We start from the raw sequence: 25,467 nt of genomic DNA on the forward strand, positions 1-25,467 counted from the left end.
TATAATCCCTCCTAATCTATAAACGAGGGTGAATGAGACCTGTAATGAGACTTTTGTTTTTTTATTATCAATTAAAAAATTAAGAGAGAAGACATCAACTCTTGGAGTTTTCTTCTTTTTCTCTCTATTTTGCAATTGTAGGACTACGATTTCTTATTCTTGTAGTTTATTTTCGCACTTCCGTTGCATGCGGCTACATCAAAATTATCCTACAAGGTGACAATATCAAGTCTAAACAAGGGCTCTATGAACTTAATAATCCTTTTTTAGACTTGATAACCCCTAGGGGTGTTCTGGTAAGGTTTTCCCTCAAATTCAGTTTTTGACCCCTTGTATAATTTTCAAAAGAGTGTCCCTCGTTGGCAATTCAAGTACTTTGGTCTCCCCATTGGCAATTTTCCCCATGGTTTCAAATTTTGGTTTCGGAATGCGTTTCGGCCTTCACCGAAACTAAAATTTCGGCTGAATTTTAGCTCGAAATTTCATTCGAAATCCGAGGAAATAAAATTTTATCTCGTATAGAATTTTGGCCGAAATTTAGGGAAAATATTAAGTAATTATTCAATATCTAGATTTTTGGGTGAAATCCCTTAAATTTTGGAGGAAACCCATTAACAACTATCCAAATCAAATACATGGCCAACCAGGAATTAAAGCAAGCAACATAAATGTAAGTCTGATACAAGATATTTAGTGATCAATGTTTTGGCGGTCCATTTCCAGAAAAGAAAAGAAAAGAAATAAAGAAAGATGGGAAAAGATGCTCAATAAATGGTGATAAAAGTTAGAATAATAGGGCGGGGGGGGGGGGGGGGGGGGGGGGGAGAGGGGGAGAGAGCCCACAAGGCGACAACCGGCGTGATGGCTCTTTAGAGACATGTCCCATCCAACACAAAGTTCGGTCCCACCTGGTGCCATAGCTAGGTGGGCTCCAACTCAAGACCATAGCATCACCATATTTGTCTAGACTCCATTTCTTCCACGGGCGTAAAGCAAATTTTACTGGGCTGTTCACTATACGGTTATAACCGAAATAACCGACCGAACCAAATTCAGTCGGTTATTTCGGTTCGGTTAAATGGTAATTCGGTTCGGTTTCGGTTTCTATTACTAATAAATTTCGGTTTTTGATTTCGGTGTCGGTTTTATTAAAATAATTCGGTTAGAACCGAAAAACCGAATGGGAGAGGATTGCCATATGCTATTTTATTTGTCCCCATCTGTTCCCTTCGTATGCTTATTTGTTTTTTAGTGAATTAAAAAATGTATCACTCATCATTGCCTTTCAACAGCTTTTGACTATTTTGACTAAAACCACATGGTTTCCTTAAAACCATGGGCTGGTTTTTCATTAAAACCAACAGCTTTTTGACTACTTTTGAGCAAAACCACATGGTTTCCTTAAAACCATGGGCTGGTTTTCATTAAAACCATGGGTTGTCAATTTCAAATTTTCAAGTTCGTATGAAAGGGGAGGGAAACATCATTCCCAGGAAAAGACAAAGTATTAAGGGTGTAAACTTAAAAGACTTAAAGGGGTTTTCTAGTAATTTTGATAAACAAACACTCAAAAGACTCAAAACACCCCCTTTTCATATTTTCTAGTTTTCTTTGGGCATTTGCTTTCTAGAGTTTTGAGGTTTTCCACTTTTATTTTTGCCCAAACAACGCTTTCGAGTTCCTTCCGAAGACTCCTCCTTCTCCGGCGAGCAGTGGGATCTCCTCCTCTTCCTTCTCTATGGCATCTCCTCCATGGCTCCACCTCATCTTCTCTGGTGGGATCTCCTCCTCCTCCTCTTCTCCGGCTCCCGGTAGGACTCCAAAAACCCTCTCCTCCTTCTGCAGTTCTTCTCTCTGTTTTTTTTTACAGATTTAATCGATTTTACATATTCAATGGGGAAATGCATTTCGGTTATAACCGAAGTAACCGAACAACCGAATTCTTGTTTCGGTTTCGGTTCGGTTCGGTTAGTGAATATTTCGGTTACGGTTTCGGTAACCTTTTTTTAGATGACCGAAAATTTTCGGTTCGGTTATTTTCGGCAAAATCGGTTCAGTTATAACCGAATGCACAGCCCTAAATTTTACGCCCATTTTTTAGTAGAAAAAATGGGCTTATACCATTTTTTTTTCAAAAACATAGAAATGATATGGGGTAAGCCCATATAGTCGAGTATTTTTTTAAAAAAGTACCTTACGGCTTGCACCATTGGATGATCCAAACCGTCCTTTATATGGGCCTCAACGTAAATACATTGAGCGCAAAAAATCATTTCCATAGGATGATCCTAACCAACCTATCTGTAGAGGTTCCAATACTTTAAAAAATACTTGACTATAGGGGCTTACACCATATAAAAACTCCACTCCTAAAAATTTTGATAGTAAGGCAAAACCTAAGTTAGAAACTTGTACAAATCGGGCGACCCCATTGTGATAAATGGAAAGCCTAGATAGGCGTTTAAGAAATCGTGATTTATTTGCCATATGAGATCCAAATTAAGGCCTATTAGATGGAGGGTTTCGATCAATCAAAGATGGGACCACTTTGCCATAGTAGACACAAAAAAGAAAAGAATAAAATGAAAGAATCGAAAAAGAAAGTATGCAATAATGATCATGTTTTGCAATTATTGCCTCAACAGTTACCATAGGTTTTGAGACTTTTTCTTTTTGTCTTTACAGCTGTCAAAGGTTCAATTATTGCCTCTCAAAGTGATCTCTTGCAAGAAGAAGAAAGACTAATAGCTACACAGACATTTCTTCAGTTCCTTTAGCTTCTCTTCTACTCGTTATTCCTTCCACTGTTACTTTCCTCTTTGAGATCCCTTGTTTTGTCCCAACATCATGGATGTTTTAGCTACACCCATCATAGAAGCGGCGAAGGTTTCATTTCCTCCTCTTAAGCGCCGTGTTCTTTATCTTGTTCACTATAAAAAGAGTGCTGAAAATCTTAAACTCAAAGCTGAAGATCTAAGGTTGAGGAGAGATGTTGTGCAAGGATTAGTGGAGGCTGCCACTAGGAATGGAAAAGAAATCACTGGTGAAGTGCAGTTATGGCTAAAACAAGTAGATGACATTGAGGCAATCCTGAAGAGATTGGAAGAGGGGGTGATGGAGAACAAGAGATGTTTCAAGGGATGGTGTCCCAATTTCTGCTCACGCTATTCTCTAGGTAAAGAAGCAACGAAGACGATGGCTGATGTTGATGTCCTGCTAGCAAAAGGGAATTTCACTCATGTATCAAATCCCCGCCCGTGTCCAAGCTTTAACCCGGCAGGAGAATATGAGGCTTTTGAATCCACAAAATCAGCTAAGAAGCTGGTCATCAAGGCATTAAAAGAGGAGAGACTCAACATCATCGGGGTATATGGGATGGGAGGTGTTGGCAAGACGACCCTAGTGGAACAGGTGGGAAAGCAAGCTAAGGATGAAAAACTGTGTGATGAGGTTATAAAGGTCACTGTTTCCCAAAACCAAGACTTGAAGAAGATCCAACGTGAACTTGCTGAGAAATTAGGCTTGAAATTTGAAGAAAATAACGAAGAAGTGCGGGCGGACCTACTTTTGAAGAGATTAAAGCAAGAAAAGAAGGTACTCATAATCTTGGACGATTTGTGGGATAGATTGGACTTAACAAAGGTCGGAATCCACTACGGAAGTGCACAAAAGGGCTGCCAAATTATAATGACAACACGGAGATTAGATGTATGTTCCATGATGAATTGCCAGAAAAATATCGAAGTCCAAGTCTTATCTGAACAAGATTCATGGAATCTATTCAAAGAGAAAGCAGAAGTTGTGGAAACTGATGAATTGCAGAGTTTGGCAAGGGAAGTTGCTAAAGAATGCAAGGGCTTGCCTTTAGCCATTGTCACGGTTGCAAGGGCACTAAAAGGCAAAGGCTTATCTATTTGGGCTAATGCATTGAGAGAATTAAAGCGGTCTTCTGCAAGAAACATAGAGGGTGTTGATAAAGAGCTGTACTCTCGTCTCGAGCTGAGTTACAACTACATCGGAAGTGAGGAAGCAAAGTTGTGCTTCTTGTTTTGTTGTGTCTTTCCCGAAGATCATGACATTGAAGTGGTTGTATTGATGAGATACATGATGGGGGAGAGGGTTTTCAAGGATGTCAACAATTTTGAGGAAGCATGGGATAGAACACATACCTTGGTTGAAAAACTTAAGGATTCTTGTTTGCTGTTAGACAGTTACTATGTAGGTCGTGTAAAAATGCACGATGTTGTTAGAGATGTGGCCATATCGATTGCATCAAGAACAGAGCAAGGATTTCTAGTTAAAGTGGGAGTGGAATTGACAGAGTGGCCAGAGAATTTGGATGAATGCAAGAGGCTTTCACTTATGGGAACTTCAATTGGTATGCTCCATGATCCGCCGAATTGCCCACGTCTCTCAACCTTATTACTACAACAGATGAATGGTTTGGAAGAAATTCCAAATAATTTCATTGAAGGAATGAAAGCCCTTGTCGTCTTGGATGTAAGCAATACCAAGATTTCATCATTGCCCCCATCACTGCCGTACTTAAAAAACCTCAAGACACTATGCTTAGATGAGTGCAGCTGTTTAGATGACATATCCCTACTTGGAGGTTTGGAGAAACTTGAAGTACTCAGCGGAAAGAGAACTGGGATCAAACAATTGCCAATAGAAATGGGGCAATTATCCAATCTGAAGGTTTTGGACTTGACAGGGAGTGGTGCTCTTACAATGGTGGCACCAAATGTCATTTCAAGGTTGACTAAATTAGAAGAATTGTACATGGGAGATAGCTTCAATGAGTGGGAGGTAAGAGGCAGCAGCGGTGATGGAAGTAAAGCAAGCTTTGATGAGGTGGCATCTTTGGCTCGCTTGACCGTTCTATACATCCATGTTAAAGACGTGAATTGTTTGTCTCTAGAAGTCCCCGGACCTTGGGAGAAACTAAAGAAATTCCGCATCTGCGTGTGGGATGAAGCGTACTCGTCTAGCGACTACGACAAGTGTACATCCATCAAGATAATGTCATTCCCTTTATCAAAGTGGGTTAAACTCTTATTAGAAAGAAGCGAAGAAATTGACTTGAGGGGCGTCTCCAAATCCAATATTGTACACCTCCTAGATGATGAAGGCGTCTCTTTCAACAGCGTGAAACGCCTCAATCTCTACGATTGTGACGAAATGGAACATTTCATCAATACGGTGGAAGAATCTCATCGGGTTCCACCAAATGTCTTTAGGATATTGCAACGATTGGACCTCCAAGGCATGGAGAAATTAGAGAAAATCTGTCACGGCCCGCTTCCTAATAGATTCTTTGGGAACCTGATAGAGCTCAACATTTACAGTTGTGTGAAATTAAAAAATATCCTATCATGTGATCTGCTTGAAGGATTGCAAAGCTTGGAGAAACTCGAAGTATACGATTGCTCAGAGTTAGAGGAGGTATTTGAGTGCGAAGAGGGGATGAGAGAAGAGATTCATGCTGCTATTACTACATCACCTCTCTCTACATTGAAACAAATGGAATTATGGAATCTGCCCAAACTGTCGTGTATATGGAAGGGGGCCATACCACCATCTGGGACATTCCACAACCTAACCGAATTGACTGTGGGTGACTGCCCTAGCTTGCGATGTCTATTCTCCCCTGTTCTTGCACAGTGCCTTCAACAATTGGAATGCCTCCTTGTATTTGGGTGTGAAGAAATAGAGGTGATAATAAGTGGAGAGGAAGAGGAGCAGGAATTGGGTGTGGTGGATAAAGAGACTCTGCTCCCTCGATTAGAGACTATAGGGTTAGCAGTACTCCCAAAGCTTACAAGTCTCTGTTGCCATCTCCATTTCCCTTCCTTGAATTCTATTAGGGTATTGGATTGCCCGAATTTAAAGAGGTTCCCGGTAAGACCCCAGAACGCACCTAAACTTGAAAAGATTAGTGGCCAAGAAGCATGGTTTGAAGGGTTGGAGTGGGAGGACGAAGGCGACATGTCACGCCTCGAGCCTCTTTTTTATCCAATTCAAGAGTCGGATGACGAAGGTGGAGAGTCGGATGACGAAAGTGGAGATTCGGATGACAAAGGTGACATGTAACTGCAGTTTCAGTATGAGGTAAATTTCTTTTCATTTTCCTTTCATATCTAATCATGTATTATGCCTTTTGTGTTTCCTTTAATTTATTGTAGACATAATAGCAATCCAAGTTACTACCACATGGATTCCACAATCCTTATCTTATAGAGAATGAAAAAACTCTGTAATTATGATTGTATTTATTATTCTTCTTGTATCATTCTCTCTTAAAGCAACTCCTTATGTGTTTGATATTATGTTTGTTAGAATCTTGACGGTTGCACCTGTTTTGTTTACATTTAGGTATAGCTGCTCTGCATCATGTTGATGCATAGGAAATGCTTATTTTATTGCTTACAAATCATTTTTTTAAGGATTCGCTTTTGTTTTCAAGGTGCTTTGGAATTAGGTCCTAGTACTGATTTTGCTCAATAAGTAAATGTCCATGAAAATTAAGCCAACCCATTCAAACATGACCAATTTCAATCTAAATATGAGACAGAGCAGGCCAGCCCCAGGCAACTTGCCACATTTTCAAGCTGAAGAGGATGGGATGATATCCTAAATAAGAAAAGTGATAAGACTCTTTGATGCCATATTGTTTTTTTTTTCTATATCAAATCCATTAACTCCCTGTGTGTTTTGGATTAAGAGAATTTATTTTGAGACCAAATCTGATTATTGGACTAAAAATCAATTACAATTTTAAGTCCAATAAACTGTTTTGGACTCAAAATCAATTCTCAAAGTCCAAAACAAACAAGGCCTAAGTGTGTCATGCCCTCTACAAAGGGAGATCAAAAGATCGGATCTTGTAGAGTTGGTTTTGTATCCAGTTTCGGTAATGCCTAAATTAACTTATCCCTCTCAAATCGACACCCCCCCCCCCCCCCCCCCCCCCCCCCCCCCACACACACACACACACACGCCAAAGTAGAAGAAGTACAACAAATAATATTGAGTCTAGAACCTTTGCTTGAAAGTTGCAACCCTCATGTCTTTGATCAATAGTTCGTGGGATTTATGGGTAGCAAGGCAAGAGTCACTGCTTGCTACGACTAGGATGTAGAAAAACATAGCTACTTTCATTTTTAAGTATATAATTATTAATTATCTTTGATCAATAGTTTTAAAATCCCTTTTTTCTTATGAACTCATGCTGGTTGTTTATGATTTGCCGTCTTTTAGATCCTTCGACATTCGAGAATATAACCAATTTTTTTGTAATGAAATGCTTTGGTCATCTGGTGGTGCAGTGGTCCTCTTCATGTGATCAATTCTATGTATGAATATATTGGCTCCTAAGAAATTGGGCTATTGTGATATTTCTGTTACTCTGTTTCACCTTGATCAAATTAAATAGTGCTGGTTGTTGCAGATGTGATTAATGAGAGATCTAGTCGAAAGTTAAATCTCATTATTCTCAAGTATACAGTTACATTGAGCCATATTTGATTATCTAGTGGTGGAGGTGTCCTCAGAATGTGGTCAAATTCTCTATATGAATATGTTGGGTCGAAAGAAATAATCCAAAATCGGATTCTTTTTCTTTCAAAACAAAAACAAATCATCTTTTGCTAGAGAATTCACATATCTCCCCCAAGCTACATATTTTCATTTACATATAAATGTGAATCTTCTATAGGCTATTGAGTCAATTTCCAGTCTAGGGAACAACTTTTTCAAAGGTAGGATTTCACTGGTAGGTAGTAATATTATGTATTCAGGTTAAGGCAATTTCTCATCTTGCTTTAAAATTAGTCTAAGACATCTGCATTTTGCTTAAATGAAGCTATCTTTCTTTTGTTCTTTTTCCCTTGTAATGTCAAAATTAAGTGTTTTCCATTTAATTGCAGCCAGAATGGATGGCACCAGAAGTGTTAAGAAATGAACCATCCAATGAGTAAGTACTAGCTGTGTTTCTTTTAGGAACCATTGATAAGGAGCTCCCTTTCATTACTTTTATTTTGTCTCTAATTGATATTGAAGAGGATGCTAATTTCTTACAGATGCAATGTCTACAGCTCTGGCGTGATACTATGGGTGCTGGCTAGCTTGTGTATGCCATGGAGTTGACATTTTCACATACCACAACTTTTGGTGGATTACCAACTCATCCTATCATTTAATCATTGATGAATTTTAGCATTCTTTTGAATAGAGCTGTTCTGTTATTTCCTATTTTACTGGATTAAAACTCCATAGATCATGTGTCTAAAGTGATTTCTCATGCCATGTATGCATCTGATTTGTGCTTATTACTGTTATGCTTCCTTTAATATTTACAGATCAGATTCCATAATTATATGGTGCACATTATTTGGGTGATCCAAACCATTTATTTTCTGGTCCTGACGTAGATAGGGTGTGCCCAGAAAATGTTCTCCATAGGATGATCCTAACCCTTTGATCCGTGGAGGTTTACATACTATGCCGTCCATTTTAAACCTCGACAGATAGTAGGGTTAGGATCATCCTATGAAGAAGACTTTAGGGCACACCCTATCTACATCAGGGACCAACAAATGAATGGTTTGGATCACCCATATAATGTGGGCCCCACTGTTTTTTCGGCTGAGCATAAGCTGGAATAGAACCTCCCACCTTAAGGTTGAAGACCAAAGCTTTGATCATTGGAGATAGGGGCTCAATCCCAAATTATTTCTGGATTTGTTGTGATCATGGTTTTGAATCTTTTGTAGAGTTTTTATATGGGGTGACCGTGTTGTGAACAAGCATATACTTTTATAGTATATGCTTGTTTGATTTTTTTAATTTTTTTGGATTTCCACCCAACCCTAGATCGGCCTTTTCACAACAATTAACATTATTTGCAAATAATCACATTTTACTTTAATGACAAACATAGCAGCCCCAACACACACTCTAGGGGATCATGGATCATGTGTTCCAATTGCTTTAATGACTCTTGTATAGGGTAGAATTTGCCTCTATAAAAAAGATGAGGAATGATAGATACAAGGGAGCCCTCGCATAAAGAGCCAAAAAAAAGGGCTCTTGACTGGATCCACATCATCGAGCCAATGATCCAAACCATTGATTTGTTAGTATAAGTAAAAGTATAAGTAAGAACCATTTTTTCAATGATCCAAACCATTGATTTGTTAGTCCCACTATCAATAGAAGCCATGTTCCAAAACAATTCTCCACTTGAAAATGGAAGATTGAAACAAGTTAAAGAAACTACACTACAAAAAATCCACAAATTAGAGAGTGAGCATTATTTATTCCAGGTATTTTTGCTCCATGACCAATGGAAAAGTAACTTTTCCCGTTATTATAGGCCGTCTTTTGAATCGTTAGATTCTAATAATTTTTAATTATTCTTTAACCTTTTATATAATGTCTGTTAATTAACGGTCTTTCATAACGGATTCAAAGTCGGCAAGATGAGAAAACATAAAAAATAATCAATGGCTAGACATAATCATACCCTTATTATTCTTGTTTTATCATTCTCTCTTATTTCTTTTGGCAACAATTAACATTATTTGCAAATAATCACATTTTACTTATAAACTTTTGGCAACAATGATTATGTGCAAATTAAATCCGGAAGGCCTGAAGTATTAAAGAGGTTATAAAATGACAAACATAGCACCCTCAAGGGGATCATGGATCATGTGTTCCAATTGCTCTAATGACTCTTGTGTAGGGTTGAATTTGCCTCTATAAAAAAGATGAGGAATGATAGATACAAAGGGAGATCAAAAGATCGGATCTTGTAGAGTTGGTTTTGTATCCAGTTTCGGTAATGCCTAAATTAATTTATCCCTCTCAAATCGACACCCCCACACCCCCCCAACACACACACAAACGCCAAAGTAGAAGAAGTACAACAAATAATATTGAGTCTAGAACCTTTGCTTGAAAGTGGCAACCCTCATGTCTCATGTCTTTGATCAATAGTTCGTGGGATTTATGGGTAGCCAGGCAAGAGTCACTGCTTGCTACGACTAGGATGTAGAAAAACATAGCTACTTTCATTTTTAAGTATATAATTATTAGTTATCTTTTATCAATAGTTTTAAAATCCCTTTTTTCTTATGAACTCATGCTGGTTGTTTATGATTTGCCGTCTTTTAGATCCTTCGACATTCGAGAATATAACCAATTTTTTTATAATGAAATGCTTTGGTCATCTGGTGGTGCAGTGGTCCTCTTCATGTGATCAATTCTATGTATGAATATATTGGCTCCAAAGAAATAGGGCTATTGTGATATTTCTGTTACTCTGTTTCACCTTGATCAAATTAAATAGTACTGGTTGTTGCAGATGTGATTAATGAGAGATCTAGTCGAAAGTTAAATCTCATTATTCTCAAGTATACAGTTACATTGAGCCATATTTGATTATCTAGTGGTGCAGGTGGTCCTCAGAATGTGGTCAAATTCTCTATATGAATATGTTGGTCCAAAGAAATAATCCAAAATCGGATTCTTTTTCTTTCAAAACCAAAACAAATCATCTTTTGCTAGAGAATTCACATATCTCCCCCAAGCTACATATTTTACATATTTTCATTTACATATAAATGTGAATCTTCTATAGGCTATTGAGTCAATTTCCAGTCTAGGGAACAACTTTTTCAAAGGTAGGATTTCACTGGTAGGTAGTAATATTATGTATTCAGGATAAGGCAATTTCTTATCTGGCTTTAAAATTAGTCTAAGACATCTGCATTTTGCTTAAATGAAGCTATCTTTCTTTTATTCTTTTTCCCTTGTAATGTCAAAATTAAGTGTTTTCCATTTTATTGCAGCTAGAATGGATGGCACCAGAAGTGTTAAGAAATGAACCATCCAATGAGTAAGTACTACCTGTGTTTCTTTTAGGAACCATTGATAAGGAGCTCCCTTTCATTACTTTTATTTCGTCTCTAATTGAAATTGAAGAGGATGCTAATTTCTTACAGATGCAATGTCTACAGCTCTGGCGTGATACTATGGGTGCTGGCTAGCTTGTGTATGCCATGGAGTTGACATTTTGACATACCACAACTTTTGGTGGATTACCAACTCATCCTATCATTTAATCATTGATGAATTTTAGCGTTCTTTTGAATAGAGCTGTTCTGTTATTTCCTATTTGACTGGATTAAAATTCCATAGATCATGTGTCTAAAGTGATTTCTCATGCCATGTATGCATCTGATTTGTGCTTATAACTGTTATGGTTCCTTTAATATTTACAGATCAGATTCCATAATTATATGGTGCACATTATTTGGGTGATCGACGTAGATAGGGTGTGCCCAGAAAATGTTCTCCATAGGATGATCCTAACCCTTCGATCCGTGGAGGTTTACATACTATGCCGTCCATTTTAAACCTCGATGGATAGTAGGGTTAGGATCATCCTATGAAGAAGACTTTATGGGCACACCCTATCTACATCAGGGACCAACAAATGATTTCCATAGGATGATCCCAACCCTCCAATCTATGGAAGTTGTAATAGTTTGTGTGTTATGATGCAACTTCTATATTAACTTAGGGTTGGTAAATTCTATATGGTCTTGGTTGTAATTATTGCATAGATAACTCTTTGATCACTTTCGCTCATAGACATAGGCACCATTGATCCACATAATTTTTCGTCTTATAGTATGTGCTTGTTTGATTTTTTTTTTTTTTCTGTTTATTTTGGATTTCCACCCAACCCTAGATGGGCCTCTTCACAACAATTTACATTATTATAATAAACTGAAGGGTACCGCCACAAGGGTGTCCCATTGGATCCATGTCACCCAACTGCATATAACTACATGATAGAGTGACATGAGCTAGGTTTTTGCAATGGCACTTTTCAATTTAGCATTCTCCTCCTCCGTTTCTTCTTCGTCATATTATTATTATTATTATTATTATTATTATTAGAGTAAAGTGTTTCTGAGTTCGAGCTCAGATAGGTTATCTGAGCTCGAGCGTCAAAAACTGATGTGGGCCCACTAAAAAATCTTCAAGTCTTTTAACCATTTTCAAAAAAAAAAATCTGAGCAAAACAAGTTTGCCACTAAGTGCAAACTTCTATAATTTTCATATTTCGTGCAAATCAATCCCTTTGAATCTGCTTTCCAATGTTTCCCTCAATGAATTCTATTGAATTCTTGTCTTGTTCTTGAGTGGATAGTATCTTCCACAAACTGCAGGAACAATCACCATTTTTCGAACTGAGAATTCAAAAAAAAATTGACACAGAACCTAATTTGTGTCAAATTTGTTTTTCGGCAACAAAATTTTCATTGTCTTCGTCCATTTTCACCCATTCCTATTGGATTTTGGTTCTCCAAAAGTTTAGAAAGCTTCTTTGGAACTGTTGAGGTTTAGTGGAGTTGAGCTGCATTTAACCCATAATCTGAAAATATCATTTATTTTTTATAAAATTATACTGCTGAAAAGAATGCAAATTCAAGTGATCCAAAACAAGCAGTATAAGATTTTCTTAGTGTAAAAATGACTTTAAGCTTTATCCCTGTATGGGACTTTGCCCCCAATGGAAGTTTGCAATTGTGAAACTTACTGCAGTTTATTTGATCATTGGAAGTTAGCCCCACCTGCTTTGACTCTTTTGGAGCCCGATCGATCAAGTGGGTCCCATGTCTTATTACCATTGAATCAAGATCAAGCAAGAGAAACTGATAAAAAAATTTAACTACAGGATTTTCAGCCAGATCATTTGAATTCCATGAACCATAAAATAACTGTAGCAGTAATTTACTCCATTCATTGAGAAAACTTAATGTCCTTGTCACACTTGATATCAGTGATAAATAAGGGATCTAGATAACAATTAGCCAACAAAAAAAATAAAAAATAAAAAATCGAACATGCTCTTCAAATTGTTGGACTCCCTTGACATAAACATTACTTTTCATTTTCCTAAATGTACAATACTGATTTCCATTTCAAATCAATCTCATCTAACCCATGAATCAGCACACTATTCCAACCCATAATTCTTTTCGAAAGGTTGGACTGTATTAAATTCTTTGCAGCTCAGTCTATCCAGTTTCTTTGGGTTTGACAAATTATGTGGTTAGAACATAAGGGAGAGTGGTTTTTCTCCAAGAATCTTACCACCCACATCAGGAAAATTTTCATAACCGGGTAATGGCCCAATTCTTCCATCTCTCTCCACCTGAATTGGGTATTTCATCAGGTGCCCCTTCATTTCTTTCATATCATCAGATACATATGACTTCCAGTTATCTTTTGCTAGCCAATTTACATGCCTAACACACTTCAATGTCTGTGGTTCACGGAAAGAATCCTCCAGAGAGCCTAAATGCTCTGCCCAGAGCGACATCCGATACCCATATACCTATAAAAAAAACCGTATCACATTGGATTAGTTGTACATCTATAATCACAAGACATCTAAATGATCTTCTTAATACCTGTCTTTTCGGATGTTTCGAACCAATTGTGAGTCAAAAATTGATTATTGGACTCAAATTTACGTTTAATTTTGAGTTCAATAATCAGTTTTTGACTCACAATTGGTTCGAAACATCCGAAAACAACCAGGATTTTAACAATAAAAATCAATAAGATAAGTTCAATGCACTAAAATACAAAATTCTCTATTAATCTTTTTTTTTTTGGGTGTAGGAAAGCTTGGGATTGAACCTCCGACCTCCAGGTTGAAGAACAAAGCCTTGACCATTGAGCTAGAGGCTCAATCCCAATTCTCTATTAATCTCCATCAAGCATTATGGTACGAATTTCCATAAGTATAATTGCATAATGTTTGGTCAATCTTTCCAATTTTAAGAATTTACATTCCATTCATTAAAGATGGGTCTAGAAATTTAATGCCCAAATGTTGAACATCCCTTGTATTATTTCTGGTTCATGGATATGTTTTTTTTTTTTTTTTTTGATGAGTATGGATATGTATTGTTCCCATAGAAGTTCCTGAATTTCACTAGACAGATTTGGCTAGTATTGCTTCTTTTGTTTTGAATGACTAGTTTTAGCATGGTTAACAGATAAAAGTGTATCAGGATATCTTAGTCATTCTACTTGGTAGAATCATTTTAGCATTATAGATATTTATAAAAGATTTTTATATTTAACCTTATAAATATATAAAAATTCCCCTAGCAAATGAATGGCACATTGCATATGCATTTATTAAAACTAAAAAAATTTCAAACCTGGCCATGTGGATGACTCTGCCTTCCAGGCTTCCAGCCCATGTGTAATTGGGTTGGTAAGCACCCATAGCAATTTCTGTATCCCTTGAACCATCCAATGATCTTTGGTTAATGTTAGCAGATCCCATGAGTACATACTCGTCATCAACTATCATTCCTTTTGGATGAACATAGATCATAAATCTTCGGAGGTAAGACAACTAGTAATAAGCATGGCATTCCATTCTCAAGTTACAAGAAAAATATGCAGATTTCTTTTTGAAGTGCTTGAATCTTTCATTTCAAAATAAAATTGAGCAACCACATAAAGCTAAGGCCCTATTCATTTAAGATTAAGACAACCGATTGTGAGTGCCAAACTGATTATTAGACTCAAATTTAAACGTAATTTTGAGTCCAATAATCATTTTGGCACTCACAATCGTTTGTCATAATCTTAAACGAACAGGAACAGGGCCTCAATATTATATGAAGAATCAGAATCGAGTACATGTAAATTCCCATAGGTTTTTTTCTACACAAAGTTGCATCGAGTTGACAATCCATTTTTTGAGCAACTCCTAACTGGCAAGAAAACTTCTAACTGGCCGGTGAAGGATTACTTGGTTCAGAAAACTCTCTTCGTTCAATAGTGTACTTTCATATTTTGCTCCTATTGCCTTTAGGTTCACGAACCCATCTGCAATTGTATTGCGGCAGCATCTGAGATCCAAGTTGGCATGGATTTGTTTTGCTTCCATAAATTTTGGTAAGCACTGATAATTGCTGACTGGCAATTCTAGTTGGGATCTTTCCAGAGAAACTCAAAGCTCATTCATTGTTGAGACACTAATTAATTACAAAACATGGTAAGTTGTGCACAACTAGCGTAACCATAAATAGATGTAGCCAAAGGTTTACAATTTAATAGTGTGGTAGTAGTCGTTCTACTTAAATTGTGGCAATATATATGCCAAACCCTCACAATATAGATGTTTTATGCTCAATGAAGCATAGAATGATGCTATGATATTTCTGAAGATTTTCATGATAGCTAGGTGTAGGGTTAAGTTGGCTTAGCTGTGCACAAAGAGCACAGGGGAGAGTATCAAAGGTGGATTCGTCTTACAAATTTTGCGACCATCCGATCAATTGTCCGAATGGGATCAAATGCTACAAGAACAATTGGTGTATTCCATGATCTAAATCCCAAGGAAACAATAGAACCAGAGATCATCACCAACTATAGGAAGATGAGAGAGGAAAACAGAGGGGGAGATTTCATAAGGTGTATTTGTAGAATGAGTAGCACACTCCTTGCGAAACTCCTACTCTCCTTGGGAATGAGTTGCACAGAGAGAATGCAACTCCAACTCATATGAGGAATCCTAAGAGTCTTACAAGGATTCCCAGGTTGAGTAGCTTAGTGGGACCCACATGGACGTCCTATTAACTCCAACTTGTTCCACTTGTCCATGGTGGGGCACACTAGCAACCGCAAAACTCATCCGATTCTGTCCATTGAAAGTGTTTTCTTCACACTGAGAAATAGAGCATGCGACTAACATGAGTTTCTCTTCTTGGGAGAGTATCATGGTATGTTTCTATCTAACTAATTTTGATACATCTAACACTTTCCCTAGACATATTCGGCTATGTCTGATTGAGCAGTTTCTAATCCTTCAGGATCATGTCAACACTCAGAATAATGCCCACCCAGTATGCAACTACAAACTTCTAGAAAAACAAACATATTATATAATAGTACTCATATAGAGGAGTACATAATAGTATTAAAAAACAATGAAGAAAACACAGATTTTCTGGCAGAAGATCTAGTTAATGCTTACATCTTGACCAAAGAATATGTTACCAAAGACTCTTCCTCCATTCCTCTTGTCGTTTAGCTTCAGAACAATTGATTTCCCAGACATGCCCCTTCCAACCGGACCAGTCATGACCATAAGAAACATTTTAGAGTAGACATATATCAAACTCATGTGAGCTCAGATAGGTTATCTGAGCATGAGCGTCAAAAACTCACATTATTATTAGATCTAATGATGTTTTATGTGTTTCTTCTTCTCCTTGCATGACTAAGACAAAATGAATAAAATATAAATAAGGCGTATGATCTGGTGCACCCCTTCCATGCCCCTCCTATTATAGTGAGAATTAGGTGATACCAACGGTCGATGGTCAACGCAACGATCTGGACCATCTATTCGGTGGGCTCACCTTCGATTTCCAAGCTCATAGAGCCCAATCGGACTATCGATCAATGACTTGTAAAGGAACTGTTTAATTAAATTCATAGTACTAAAACTCAGCCGAGTCGACTCGAATGAGCAAAGGATCGAGGTGCGTGATCATGGTATTCTTTCGACTGAAATATGTAGGAAGTATATACTATGTACAAATGGGAAATGATAGGGGCATTCCTTTTGGTAATGTCACTCTTCACTCTGCGCTTTTAGTTAATTATACGATGCATGCTCAATTTTTTTTATTTTTATTTTTTCAAACTTTTGTACCATATTACACTTTTAAAAAGCACTACCCACCCAATCATTCTCAATAGTTTCTTAGTATTTTCTTAGCATTGAGGTAGCATGGTAATGCTGTCTCTTAGTACATCTTGTTCTTCATGGCAGGTTTGTGGTTTATCCTAGATCATACCAATATTAATCTTTTTTCTTGTAAGGAACTAATCGTGTGTTGCTGAATAGAAATAAGGAATGCAGATCTTTTCTAATTTTTGTCATCCATGATATGGGGAGCTATCCATGGAAAAAAGAATAGGGAGGATCACCTTTAGGACACCCGAATGTGTGAGAAAAAGATCTTGACTCAATTGCGGCAGAGAGAGAGAGAGATCCATCTTTCCATTCTCTAGCAATTCTTTTTGTCAACTTCATGATATCCGTGAAGTAAACTACAAAATTTTAAGTTAACTGCTGTTTCTATAAGTGTTTCCTATTCTTAATATGCACCTATCATTAACTTTATGAAGATGCTTAAAACTAACATGGTATCAGAACCTGAATACAATAGATTCCAACAAGACTAAGATCTTTCTGGTTTCTTTTTCGGCCTCCACCTTCATCAGGGATTGCATCCAAAAGGAACCATAAGATCTGATTTTTCTTTCCACCTTTATTGGGGATCACACTATATTCTTATGCCTTCTTAATCAGGTCTCTCTCTCTCTCTCTCTCTCTCTCTCTCTCTCTCTCTCTCTCTCTCTCTCTCTCTCTCCGCCCTGTGGTTCTGTTCACGTCTTTCAGGTTGATCGGGAATGGGAGCCAGAAATCTATCTCTTTCGCCGCCATCTGCCCCACCACCTATTGTTAAGCCAAGCCAATGGTATCAGATTCAAGGTTTGGTTCATTCGGAAGGCTACTATCAACCGATAAGAGTAGAGGGCCTCTCATCCGCCAAGCTGGGGTGGGGTATGATGCCCCAAAGGATAGATCTCCATCAACATGGGAGTTTTCCTGGAAAAATGGCAACGTCGTGATAACCATTGGGGCCCGGGAACATGTAATTGTTAGAAAGGGGAGGAGTGAGGGAAAGAGATGGAGAGCTGATGGGGAAGCGAAAATGCCAAGATAGAGAACTAATTGTGAGGGGAATACTTGTAAAAGGCGGTGAAGGGAGCAGGAATTGTATAAAGGGGGAGCAGAAATATCAGTTGTGTGAACCATAAATGAATGGTAACCTCCTCTTTTCAAAGCACAAAATATCACATGAACTATGACCCTAGAGGCAAGCTCCTCTTTACAGACTCCTACAAATTTTAGCCTAGTTTCCCAGGACAAGATCGTTCACTAAACTCAAATCCCAAGTCCCAAAAACTAAAGATGCTGTATTACAATAACCTGTTAATTAAGATACAAAAACTTTCCTATGCTTAACTTCTCTAAAACAACTAAAAATTTCCAAAATTTCCTAGAAAATGTCAGAAAATATTTTGAAAACCACAAAACCATCTCAATCTATAGAAAAATCCAACAAAAGCACCTCAACTATGAATTTTCTCCACATTCATCACTCCAACAACAAGATCCTCCACCAATCTTTGCTTACCTTGCAAGTGTCGCTTAGTATTACAATGAAATTAAAGAAATTCTTCACAGACTGAATTCTTTCCTGTTTGAGAAATTCTTCTCAGCCATGGGAATCCAAACAAAAATCACATACTTGAAGGCTCTCATTCCAATTTGATTCAGCCCAAAAGAAAAAGAGAACTAAAAAATTTCCTGTAAGAATCATTTAATAAAAGAATATAGTTTATTTAGTAAAGCTTTAGAACTGTTTGGGCAGTCTCTAGCATCATGGGGAAAACCCCCCAAGGAACAGTGTACAAGGACTTTAACCTCCTCTTCCAAACATAAAAGATTAACAATTAATATCACTTTTTCAAGAAACTTAGCTTCAAATCCAACTAAAACTTGAAAGAAATAACTACTGTGTTACAGTGGTTTCTCATTTGTAAAATTTAATCTTCATTGAAGAGAAATCCTGATATTTAGTTACTTTAATGAGGAAAATAACAACCAAGGATTTTGGTGGTAGACAGACATGTACAATATGCTAGTTTGCAGACATAATGTAAATGATAATTTCAGAAAAATCAAGTACTAAATAGAAAAATTCAACCTTTTTTTTATGACATAGGGTATCCCCACCCTATTTTAGCACGGGACTAATCCCTATGGATGCACACAATCACCATTTATTTGTTTATTAGCAAGTGAATGAGATCAAGATTGCAGCAACAAATTTTTGAAGAAAACAAATAATATAGTTGCAAAAATTTCAGTTATTATTTCCATCGTTATGCAAAAAATAAGAAATAAGAACAAAGAGGAAATAAGAACCTTCTATAATCAGGAATCCCTGACTCTGTGCTTATTCCTGCTCCAGTCAACACCATAAGCTTGCGACTGTGAACGTAATCAGTAAGCAGGCAGTTAATCAGTAAATACTCAAAAACAATAAGAATGTGGGATAACTCAACTCAACTAAGCCTTTGTCCCAAACTAGTTGGGGTCGGCAAGAATGTGGGATAGTTTTCATTAATTAAAAACTTTGATGTTGCCTGAAACCATAACTTCTACCTATAAAAAAAAAACCTTAAAAATATTACAGAAAGGAAGTTATCCCAATACAAACCTCTCATCAATAAATTGATACAAAAGGTTGACATCTTTGATGCTTGGAGGATCCGAATCCGGAACTATCTTTTTGTCCCTCGGGACGTCTAAAGAAGCTTTATCCTGATGTTTCAGTGTAGCGCCGGGACTAGAGTATTTGCATGTTGTCCTCACATGCTTTATACTTGACCCAACACCAGCCGTGTGAAAATAATGTCCTGACAATTTAGAAAGCCTAAAATAATGAGCTGAGAAAGGGGTATATGCAGAATTTCGGTATTCATTGTCTATACGAGTCCAAGTGACAACACAAAGAAAAAGAAGATTAATTCTTCAATTCCACAGTAATCTAGGTATTCATTGTCACCTCAAACACCCATCATCTATGTGACTACCCCATCACCTTTGCTTTCTTTGTCCTTTCCTGCCTCGCATATTCCTTCCCAATTATTGCAATCACATTTACCACCTTAACTATAACTTTACATGGAAAACTTATGGATTATGATTGAGAAGTAACAGTAGGAACTTAAACTTTATAAATTTAACACAATACTAACTTTAAGTGAAACACGATACTCACTTTTAAGTGACACTGCTCTTTCTCTTCTTAGAGGTTGAATTCGAAATATTATTGTCAGCCAGCAGTCAAAGTACTTTATGAATGGTTAAACATGGACTACAATAGGCTTGATGGCACTGACTTCAAATACCAAATTTCCTCTTCTCAATTCAAGGTAATTTTGTTTAAATATAACAATCTCAAGGGAAGAGGAGACAATAGGAAGAAGAAGGGGATTTTCTTTCTCGGAATTTTAGATTCAGTCTGGAACAGGTGGATCCATCTTTTCCATTCTCTCACACTTCTTTTTGTCAACTTCATGATATGCGTGAAGTAAACTACAAAATTTTAAGTTAACTGCTGTTTCTATAAGTGTTTCCTATTCTTAATATGCACCTATCATTAACTTTAGGAAGGTAAATGAAACTAACATGGTATCAGAACCTGAATACTATAGATTCCAGCAAGAAGAACAAGACTAAGATCTTTCTGGTTTCTTTTTCGGCCTCCACCTTCATCAGGGATTGCATCCAAAAGGAACCAGAAGATCTGATTTTTCTTTCCACCTTTATTGGGGATCACACTATATTCTTAAGCCTTCTTAATCAGGTAATATGATGTGAAACGACTCCCTCCCTCCCTCCCCCCCATGGTTCTGTTCACGTCTTTGAGGTTGACCGGGAATTGGAGCCAGAAATCTACTCTTTCTCCGCCGTCTGCCCCACCACCTATTGTTAAGCCAAGCCAATGGTATCAGATTCAAGGTTTGGTTTATTCGGAAGGCTACTATCAACCAATAAGAGTAGAGGGCCTCTCATCCGCGAAGATGGGGTGGGGTATGATGCCCCAACGGATAGATCTCCATCAACATGGGAGTTTTCCCCGAAAAAATGGCAACGCCATGATGACCATTGGGGCCTGGGAACATGTAATTGTTAGAAAGGGGAGGAGTGAGGGAAAGAGATGGAGAGCTGATGGGGAAGCGTAAAATGCCAAGATAGAGAACTAATTGTGAGGGGAATACTTGTAAAAGGCGGTGAAGGGAGCAGGAATTGTATAAAGGGGGAGCAGAAATATCAGTTGTGTGAACCATAAATGAATGGTAACCTCCTCTTTTCAAAGCACAAAATACCACATGAACTATGACCCTAGAGGCAAGCTCCTCTTTACAGACTCCTACAAATTTTAGCCTAGTTTCCCAGGACAAGAGCGTTCACTAAACTCAAATCCCAAGTCCCAAAAACTAAAGATGCTGTATTACAATAACCTGTTACTTAAGATACCAAAACTTTCCTATGCTTAACTTCTCTAAAACAACTAAAAATTTCCAAAATTTCCTAGAAAATGTCAGAAAATATTTTGAAAACCACAAAACCATCTCAATCTATAAAAAAATCCAACAAAAGCACCTCAACTATGAATTTTCTCCACGTTCATCACTCCAACAACAAGATCCTCCACCAATCTTTGCATACCTTGCAAGTGTCGCTCAGTATTACAATGAAATTAAAGAAATTCTTCTCAGACTGAATTCTTTCCTGTTTGAGAAATTCTTCTCAGCCATGGGAATCCAAACAAAAATCACATACTTGAAGGCTCTCATTCAAATTTGATTCAGCCCAAAAAAAAAGGAGAACTAAAAAATTTCCTGTAAGAATCATTTAATAAAAGAAAATAGTTTATTTAGTAAAGCTTTAGAACTGTTTGTGCAGTCTCTAGCATCATGGGGAAAACCCCCCAAGGAACAGTGTACAAGGACTTTAACCTCCTCTTCCAAACATAAAAGATTAACAATTAATATCACTTTTTCAAGAAACTTAGCTTCAAATCCAACTAAAACTTGAAAGAAATAACTACTGTGTTACAGTGGTTTCTCATTTGTAAAATTTAATCTTCATTGAAGAGAAACCCTGATATTTAGTTACTTTAATGAGGAAAATAACAACCAAGGATTTTGGTGGTAGACACATGTACAATATGCTAGTTTGCAGACATAATGTAAATGATAATTTCAGAAAAATCAAGTACTAAATAGAAAACTTCAACCTTTTTTTTATGACATAGGGTATCCCCACCCTATTTTAGCACGGGACTAATCCCTATGGATGCACACAATCACCATTTATTTGTTTATTAGCAAGTGAATGAGATCAAGATTGCAGCAACAAATTTTTGAAGAAAACAAACAATATAGTTGCACTGAAATGTAAAATTTCAGTTATTATTTTCATCGTTATACAAAAAATAAGAAATAAGAACAAAGAGGAAATAAGAACCTTCTATAATCAGGAATCCCTGACTCTGTGCTTATTCCTGCTCCAGTCAACACCATAAGCTTGCGACTGTGAACGTAATCAGTAAGCAGGCAGTTAATCAGTAAATATTCAAAAACAATAAGAATGTGGGATAACTCAACTCAACTAAGCCTTTGTCCCAAACTAGTTGGGGTCGGCAAGAATGTGGGATAGTTTTCATTAATTAAAAACTTTGATGTTGCCTGAAACCATAACTTCTACCTATAAAAAAAAAACCTTAAAAATATTACAGAAAGGAAGTTATCCCAATACAAACCTCTCATCAATAAATTGATACAAAAGGTTGACATCTTTGATGCTTGGAGGATCCGAATCCGGAACTATCTTTTTGTCCCTCAGGACGTCTAAAGAAGCTTTATCCTGATGTTTCAGTGTAGCGCCGGGAGTAGAGTATTTGCATGTTGTCCTCACATGCCTTACAGAGAAATGGAAAGAAAGGCCTCCTCTTGATTTGTTGTACAACAGTCCATGCTTTATACTTGACCCAACACCAGCCGTGTGAAAATAATGTCCTGACAATTTAGAAAGCCTAAAATAATGAGCTGAGAAAGGGGTATATGCAGAATGTTGTGCCAACATTTCATTCCAAAAGGGGAGCCACACTTTATGGCGGGCACAAATTGATGTTCATGAAAAATAACCATCAAATAATTGTGAGAGTACTTGCCTCCTGTAATTGTCCCAAGAACTTCTTGGCTGCCGTGATAAGCTGTATTTTGAATGAGTATAGGCTGTTAGCAGTGTGATTAGAAGCCACCATTACAAGATGTTAAGAGTAACACATGCAACTAATTTTGTAACATTCAATTTCAATTAGAAAAAAAATCTTGAGGAATCAGATGATGCTCATACTATTAGTACATATACACATCTTAGGCCCTGTTCATTAAGATTATGACAACCGATTGTGAGTGCCACACGGATTATTGGACTCAAAATTATGTTTAAATTTGAGTCCAATAATCGGTTTGGCACTCACAATTGGTTGTCATAATCTTAAACAAACACACCGTGTACCAAGAAGAAATTCCCATTGTAATAAAGTAGGAAAAATGGAAAAATCCTCAATTTGTTGGCATTTCATGGAAAGTAACTTACTTGTTAAAACACTAAGGAACTACTCTAAAGATGTAGAATTGCAGGAAATGTGTTTACCCGTTTTTGAAGTGTGAGGCACAAACCTGGAATTTTTGGCCATCTAGGTCTCAACAACTATGATGTAGAAATGGTTCTATTAACTCATGCTACCAATTTTTGTGACATTCCATTTCAAATAGAAAAAAAAAATCCTCTGAGGAATCAGATAATGCTTATACTATTAGTACATGAACGCATCTTAGCGTGGCAAGAAGAAATTCCCATTGTGCCCTTCAAAAAACAAAGAAATTCTCATTGTGTGTTCACTATCTTGCACTTTTACAAAGATCTATATAAAAGTAAGAAAAATGGAAAACTCCTCAATGTGTTGGCATTTCGAGGAAAACAACTTGATAAAACACTATGGAACGAGTTTAAAGGTTGATGTAGAATTTCAGGAACTGTGTTTACCCATTTTTGAAGAGTGAGAGGCACAAACATGGAACTTTTGACCATCTAGGTCTCAAAAACTACCACATAGAAATGGTTCTAATTAAACAATTTTCCTATATAATTCACAGTTGAAAGAATTATCAAGTGCATTCCATTATGTACCTTTATTCCATTATTTACCTCTATAAAGAATAAATAAACTTGTATGTAGGGCTGTCTAGCCATGGAAGAATTCTTTTATTGCCACAAAACCGCCAAGCCTTTCAACATCTTATTCATTACCCTGATCCCTATAATGAGAAATGAATCAAATATTACGGAATTTCAGCGCATTTGCCTAGTAGGAGAGGTGTATAAAATTATATCAAAATTTTTCTCTTTTTCTTAAAGAAAGTGATGCCTAAGTTATTGCCTCTGACCAAAGCCACTTTGTGAAGGGTAGACAGATTCTCAATAGCATAGTTTCAAACAATAAGGCCATCACCTCTATCAAAATCTCAAGGGTTAAATTTATGATTCTCAAAATAGACGTGGAGAAAGCACATGACATGTTGGATTGGTCTCTCAACCGGTAGAACTCCTTAAGGTGTGTTTAGGGGCTTTGCTTTGCATCTGAGTTCCATGTGAGCAAAATCTCTTGTTTGGTTGCCAATGTAGCATCGAAATCCTTGGAGACTATCTGACAAATTCATAAGTAATTATTGCATGTGTGGTGATGTGGCATCCATGTTCCCCTCCTTATACGTTCCAAGCCAAATTTCTCAAAAAAGGAGGAATTTGGCTTGGAAAATGCTGCCTTTTTCTCTTTCTCTCTCTCTTCCCTCTCTCTTCTCTTCCTATATTGGTAATGACACCCCCTTCCATTTATCTACGAGGTTGGCAACCAGACACTACTTATCACTATTCATTATCCCACGTCTCTCTCGAAGCCACGAATTGAATTCACTTATAGTCTATACATGTTCAAGTCTGATGCAATAACATAGATTAAGGATATCTACCCATAATCTCTAGTTGAAAGTGACTATTTAAAATTTTGCGCTAGACCATGAACTTATCTTTTAAAAAATTTTGCTCTGCAAATAGTCTAGATCAGAAAAAGTACAAACTGAGGGTTAGAATAAAAACAGAGTAAAATGTACAGACGTTTAGCTGTTTCGGTGATGGGAACCCACATCAAGCTGAGAAGTTCGGATTATATTTCTAAATTTGAGAGCAAATGAGAATCAAAATACTCAAAAGACCAGATGTAGGGTTATCGAAGAGCAAGAAGAAAGAGAGAGAAGACTTACATGGGAAGCCATGGGTGCCATATTTCTCGTGGCGGGGGTTTCTACCGTTTGTTTCTGGGAAAATTTATCAGATCGAGAGTCAAAATATGTGGCTGTCCTTACCAACACGTAGGGTGTTTTACAACATTGATTTGGTGCAAGCACGTATTGTGGCAATAGAGGGAGAATTATATTGTGTAAGCACGTATAGTCTAGTGTAAGCCATTTTGTCTAGTATTTTTCAAAAAAGTATTGTATAGCCCACACCATAGGATGATCCAAACTATTGATTTAATCATGAGGGTTGTGATCACCCTATGGAAATGATTTTGGGGCACAACCTATTTTTATTGGTGCCCATCAAATGGACGGTTTGGATCATCCTTTGTGTGGGAC

General features: G+C 37.1%; 2 protein-coding genes across 11 annotated transcripts; one reads left to right on the plus strand and one right to left on the minus strand.

Annotated features, from left to right (window-relative positions):
• Positions 1-1,623: 1,623 nt before the first annotated feature.
• LOC143864745 (putative disease resistance protein At4g27220) lies at positions 1,624-17,990 on the plus strand. 4 transcript variants are annotated; one of them, XM_077375543.1, is made up of 8 exons: positions 1,624-1,811; positions 2,686-6,111; positions 7,929-7,975; positions 8,082-8,172; positions 10,857-10,903; positions 11,010-11,100; positions 13,708-13,813; positions 17,344-17,990. In XM_077375543.1, the coding sequence occupies exon 2, from the start codon at positions 2,848-2,850 to the stop codon at positions 6,091-6,093; it is 3,246 nt and encodes a 1,081-aa protein (XP_077231658.1). In that variant the 5' UTR covers positions 1,624-1,811; positions 2,686-2,847; the 3' UTR covers positions 6,094-6,111; positions 7,929-7,975; positions 8,082-8,172; positions 10,857-10,903; positions 11,010-11,100; positions 13,708-13,813; positions 17,344-17,990. The 4 variants fall into 4 exon arrangements, with proteins under 4 accessions (XP_077231658.1, XP_077231657.1, XP_077231659.1 ...); XM_077375542.1 differs by lacking the exon at positions 17,344-17,990 and having other exon boundaries at positions 13,708-14,040; XM_077375544.1 differs by lacking the exon at positions 17,344-17,990 and having other exon boundaries at positions 11,025-11,100; positions 13,708-14,040.
• Positions 12,801-25,241, minus strand: LOC143864746 (uncharacterized). Of its 7 annotated transcripts, none has more exons than XR_013241352.1 (9): positions 25,093-25,241; positions 23,981-24,090; positions 22,938-22,979; positions 22,527-22,782; positions 22,232-22,297; positions 19,413-19,611; positions 19,118-19,183; positions 14,256-14,412; positions 12,801-13,417 (listed from the first exon to the last, which is right to left on the minus strand). XR_013241352.1 is itself a non-coding variant. In XM_077375548.1 (9 exons), exons 2-6 carry the CDS (start codon positions 24,023-24,025, stop codon positions 19,542-19,544), a joined length of 501 nt encoding a protein of 166 aa, XP_077231663.1. In that variant the 5' UTR covers positions 24,026-24,090; positions 25,093-25,238; the 3' UTR covers positions 12,801-13,417; positions 14,256-14,339; positions 19,118-19,183; positions 19,413-19,541. The 7 variants fall into 7 exon arrangements, 5 of the variants coding, with proteins under 5 accessions (XP_077231663.1, XP_077231661.1, XP_077231662.1 ...); XM_077375548.1 differs by having other exon boundaries at positions 14,256-14,339; positions 22,938-23,001; positions 25,093-25,238; XM_077375546.1 differs by having other exon boundaries at positions 22,938-23,001; positions 25,093-25,238.
• Positions 25,242-25,467: the final 226 nt, after the last annotated feature.

This window comes from Tasmannia lanceolata, unplaced genomic scaffold, assembly GCF_043159265.1.
Source record: "Tasmannia lanceolata isolate RefF3 unplaced genomic scaffold, GAP_Taslan_0.1 ptg000054l, whole genome shotgun sequence".
Taxonomy (NCBI): domain Eukaryota; kingdom Viridiplantae; phylum Streptophyta; class Magnoliopsida; order Canellales; family Winteraceae; genus Tasmannia; species Tasmannia lanceolata.

What these genes read in the sequence shown, in the direction of transcription:
- LOC143864745 (XM_077375543.1), top strand. Translation starts at nt 2,848, where the DNA reads ATGGATGTTTTAGCTACACCCATCATAGAAGCGGCGAAGGTTTCATTT.
- LOC143864746 (XM_077375549.1), bottom strand. Translation starts at nt 24,025, where the DNA reads ATGGCTAGACAGCCCTACATACAAGTTTATTTATTCTTTATAGAG. An exon ending in TTTATTTATTCTTTATAGAG is followed by an intron (nt 23,002 to 23,980) that starts GTAAATAATGGA and finishes CACTGCTAACAG; the next exon opens with CCTATACTCATTCAAAATAC. An exon ending in TATCAATTTATTGATGAGAG is followed by an intron (nt 22,298 to 22,526) that starts GTTTGTATTGGG and finishes TTACGTTCACAG; the next exon opens with TCGCAAGCTTATGGTGTTGA.